This window comes from Sinocyclocheilus grahami, unplaced genomic scaffold (assembly GCF_001515645.1).
Source record: "Sinocyclocheilus grahami isolate Dianchi unplaced genomic scaffold, SAMN03320097.WGS_v1.1 scaffold1712.1, whole genome shotgun sequence".
NCBI classification, from domain to species: Eukaryota; Metazoa; Chordata; class Actinopteri; order Cypriniformes; family Cyprinidae; genus Sinocyclocheilus; species Sinocyclocheilus grahami.
In genome coordinates, this window is record NW_015506891.1 from 197,061 (window position 1) to 201,662 (window position 4,602).

General features: G+C 35.8%; 1 protein-coding gene across 1 annotated transcript; it reads left to right on the forward strand.

The window, feature by feature from the left end:
* The first annotated feature begins 1,789 nt into the window (after positions 1–1,789).
* On the forward strand, positions 1,790–4,335 carry LOC107572181 (potassium channel subfamily K member 17-like). Its single transcript, XM_016258599.1, has 5 exons — positions 1,790–2,017; positions 2,627–2,741; positions 2,848–3,014; positions 3,205–3,373; positions 4,121–4,335. The coding sequence occupies exons 1-5, from the start codon at positions 1,790–1,792 to the stop codon at positions 4,333–4,335; spliced, it is 894 nt and encodes a 297-aa protein (XP_016114085.1).
* Positions 4,336–4,602: the final 267 nt, after the last annotated feature.

A 4,602-nucleotide genomic window follows, 5' to 3' on the forward strand; every position in this document is an offset into this window, starting at 1 on the left:
CCTACCTCAAGCGTGTGACAGAAATATTACGCCCCTTACCATACTGTGATGCTCTGTGTCCCGGTGCGATAAGACAAAAACAATAAAACCCATTACAAACGAGGCATTTGTTGCATCCAGTGGGGACATAATTACTGATTATAATGACTTCTACTGACTTTTTACGCGTTGCGTAAACTAAAAACCATGTCTGGATAAACGACAACAAGTGCTACTCTACATTGCTCAAAACTCGTGTTTGAATCGTCAGTGGCAAAAACAGACACCGGCATTGTAGGCTACTCTCACAGGAAACAGTCCTCATCCTCTGCAAAATGCGCTGCACACATCTGAATATTTGGGTTGTACTGTTCTGAAACAGTGTTGTAAATACGACTTAACCACTGATTTCTAGTTGTGTCCTCTTTTGGAAGGCCAAACTAAGTAGTTTCGCTTTCACAATGAAACGCCCAGCGTCTCACACACGGCGGCTTAGAATGTGGAGCTTGTGGCAACCACATGTGATGACCCCGGGCTGGACTCTGCTTCGTCCACGGTGAAAGCCGATCCGGCGATTCACAGCGCGAAGTTGATGTATTTTCTCAGCGACCAGCACGGATCAGCTCTAAGCATGACGAAGCGGATATCGTCCTCTTTTGGAAGGCCAAACAAAGTAGTTTCGCTTTCACAACGAAACTAACAGCGTCTCCACGACATGGCAGCGGCGGCAACAATACTACAGCGAGAATAAAAGTTATGCCTTCTTTCTTTGTGTGAACATTTGGACGGCGTTATGCAAATCTTCCCGCATCGTTATGTAGACATGTGGGGGAGTGTTGGAGCGAGCCGTTTAAGGAGGGCGTGGTTGACTCTTAAATTTTATAAAGAATAGCTCTTTGGATTTGAGACTTTAGTCTTTGCAACTTTACAGATCTTCTTTATGCACCAAGAGCTTGTAACACTCCAAAGAGAAAGGAAAAATTTAAATCGTATCATATGACCCCTTTAAACCACATAAACACATTTCATTACACCAAATTCACAAAAGAATGTTCTTTTTAGCAACGCCATATGACCCCTTTAAATTAAACTTTATGAATATGGGTTTTGAGGTTGTTGTTTTTTTTATCTGATATTAAAACACAGTTCACCTGTTTATCCTAACACAGATCAATTTTGTGCACATCTTATGTTTATTCTTGTATCTGTTTTTTAACCTAAACCATATTCAAATACGTATTCAAATGACCATAACACAAACTATATCTATTTCTTTATTTATTCATACCTACATAACTGAGCTCAAGTGCAGTGGTTCAGAGATTTGAAAATAGTAAATGTTGAGGCTTCATGCATTAGCACATATGTGTAAGTGTGTTTTCTTATGGTTGCCATTGGCAAGGCTGTAGATCAGACAGATCTAAAGTAAACATAATACTTTGATGAATTTATGGCGAGACATACAGATGACCAGATGATTTTCCTGTTTTTGGTGTGTGCTTAGGTACTCTTTGAAATAATTGATTGATGTAAACAACCAAAGAAGCTAAGTTTTGATACAAGAACATTAAACCATTGGCAGAGAGTACTGACTGTAGCTTCTAACCACTTCAATCTCCCTCTTTAATTCCTCACTGACTGTCTTCTGCTCTCTTTCAATCAACATTTGCATGCCAGGTCATAAGGTCTGACTGGCATTCATTACACAAGGGGGTGATTTGCCTGTCACATAAACAGAGTAAATCCACACCCAGTAGCACCATCCTATAGCTGCATTGGCAGACAGGTGAGCCAGGCGACCAAAGGAACCATGCACCCCGTGTTTTCGGGAAAGTTATGCCAGTTTCTCAGTGTAACTCCTTCTATCCTGTTCCTTGGAGTTATTTATGTAGCCTATGTCCTTGTTGGAGGGCTGATCTTCTGGAAACTAGAAGGATGGTATGTGTTGCAACAGATTGATCTTCTGAAGGAGAAAAGAATGAAACTACTTGAGAAGTACCCTTGTGTGGGGCAGAATGGTCTCCGAGAACTAGCACAGGTATGATTGGAGAGTAGATTTTGCTTAAATTTATTTTTTTCACATTAACAACACCTTGAACAACTTTTTTTTACACACACGTGTATATATATATATATATATATATATATATATATATCAACTGTTTCAGTGCAAATGTATACATGCATTTTCATTCATTTAAAATAATTAGTACTTTTGGTCAAAAAAATCTTTGAAATGAAAATCTGTGCAGAAAATAATCAAGACCACCAATCAAGACACCAAAACCAGTTTGTGTTTGTTAAACAAGACTGACAGTTTATAATTGAATCTCCTTTTGTTGGAAATTTGGAAATCTCTTCTATATAAAATTATCTTTGTTGGTCTATTGTTGAGATTATTTACATGATTATTTAGCTCTTTCTGTACAATGAAATAGCCTTTTTGTGAAAAAGAATGTTTTCTGCTTAAGTAGATAATAATAATAATAATAATAATAATTAAAGTTGAGAATGTAATAGTTTTGTTATAACAGAACAGGGTTATACGTCATTTACATGTGCATAATCACACTCTCAGTTAGTGTTTTTTATTGTCAGTTCATGTATTACAAATAAGTACTCATTGCTTGCCATTACTGTTTTAAAGATGATAAAAGCTGCTTCCCTGAGTGGCTTGAGTCCAGACAGCAATGACACCGCAGATGGCTTCTGGAAATTTACCAGCTCATCTGTGTTTGCGGCAACTGTGGTCACAACTATTGGTGAGGAATGGGACACTTAACACAATGAATTTGACAATCCAGTTTGTTGTGTGGCATCTATTATTATTTAAATCTAAGATCATTTAATGTTTTCATCTTTTTACAGGCTATGGGAATATAATTCCACTGACGACAGCTGGTCAAATCTTCTGTGTGTTGTTTGCACTTTTTGGCATTCCCTTGAACGTAGTGATCTTAAATAGAGTTGGAAAATACATGCTGGCCATTGAGCGAAATTTTTGCAATTTTCTGGAGAAAAAATTTGATAGAGGGGTGAGAATTTAACTTTTTCTTTTACAGTCAGCACTAAAGATGATGTGGTGGGTTTTAAGTCTAAACAAACAAACAAATACATACATACATACATACATATTTGTCTGTGATAAGCAATACAATTCGAAATGAACATGCATGACCTTTACGTGCAAACACACTGTACCCATGATTCTGTTCCTTCCCACAGAAATGTGTACGAATATCCATTCACAGTATATCCTTTGTGAGCTCAGCATTCCTGTACTTTGTGGTTCCTATGCTGCTTTTTAAAGAGTATGAGGGATGGAGTTACGCTGAAGCCATTTATTACTGCTTCATAACACTCAGCACTATTGGATTCGGAGATTATGTCGCAGGTAGGAGACTACACATACAAAAATGAGCAAACTATTTATACTTCAACATTCATACTTCAATATTTTTAATTATCAGCATGTACCTTAACTATATAACAAATAAATGATGATGCTTATGTGTTATGATGCATTGTTATTAGATATGGAAAATATAGATATGCATTATTATTATTATATAAAGCCTTCTTTGTTTTACTGTTAATCCTCTGAAAGTTATTTACATTTTGAAATTATTCTTGTAGCCCTAGTCAGGAAGTGACATCACAGTTTGGGTATTGTGTCATTCAAAATTTTATTTGAATTTTCCTGAATTTGAATTTTGAATTGAGGTAACAAATAAGATGCAGAATTATAATTCAAATTTAAAACGTATTTAAGCCAATAGAAAGAAATTCATATTACTGTTATATGCATAGCATTTAATAATATATTTAACATTAAATTTAATTAAACCTTAATTTTCATTAGCTATGGTGAAACACCCAGAAAATATTCAAAATAGAGATGGTATAATGAGGGTGCAAATTACAGTAAATAGGCATATTCAGTCAAAATTGTTGTAGTCATTATTTGTTTTCCTGCTAAACTTGTGTTGGATCAATCAAATTCCTCTGTTGTGACTGTGTTGCATTTCAATGAACTGATATTAAGTAAATTCATCATCTTAACATTAATTACAATTTCAAATCTGATTTGATTCCAATTATATCATCCCAACCCTAATCTTCACATCGTTTTTCCTGCCAGATCACAACCCAGCGATAAACTACCCAGAGTGGTACAGCTGTCTGATGGCAGCCTGGATATTCTTCGGCCTGGCTTGGCTCGCTCTTCTGATCAATCACTCCATTGATTTACTGGAGAGTGTGAATGCTTACATGAGAGGAAGGCAGAATGCACAAACACAAGTGGAGGAGTCCAAAGAACAGCCAGAAAAGGGACTGAAAGGGGAAGAAACATGAAACATGAAAAATGAATTTAACAGTGGTATGAAAAACAGGAGGGTGTCTGATGTATGAATAATACTGTATCTATTCATCATAAAACAATATATGGTTCATTATTAAGTTAAATACTCAATGTTTAAAGTATCCTTCAAATTTAAAACTGATCAAATTCAAATACTTTCTTCTAAAAACTAAAAGCTAAATGTTTTGATTACCCAACAGAGTTTGTTTAAATCAATAATGATATTTGAGCATCACATGTCTGACTGACCATGTTTGGCT

Excerpts from the sequence above, each read along its gene's own strand:
- LOC107572181 (XM_016258599.1), top strand. The coding sequence starts at position 1,790 with ATGCACCCCGTGTTTTCGGGAAAGTTATGCCAGTTTCTCAGTGTAACT. Across the intron at positions 2,018-2,626 it reads GTCTCCGAGAACTAGCACAG|ATGATAAAAGCTGCTTCCCT; the intron begins GTATGATTGGAG and ends ACTGTTTTAAAG. Across the intron at positions 2,742-2,847 it reads AACTGTGGTCACAACTATTG|GCTATGGGAATATAATTCCA; the intron begins GTGAGGAATGGG and ends ATCTTTTTACAG.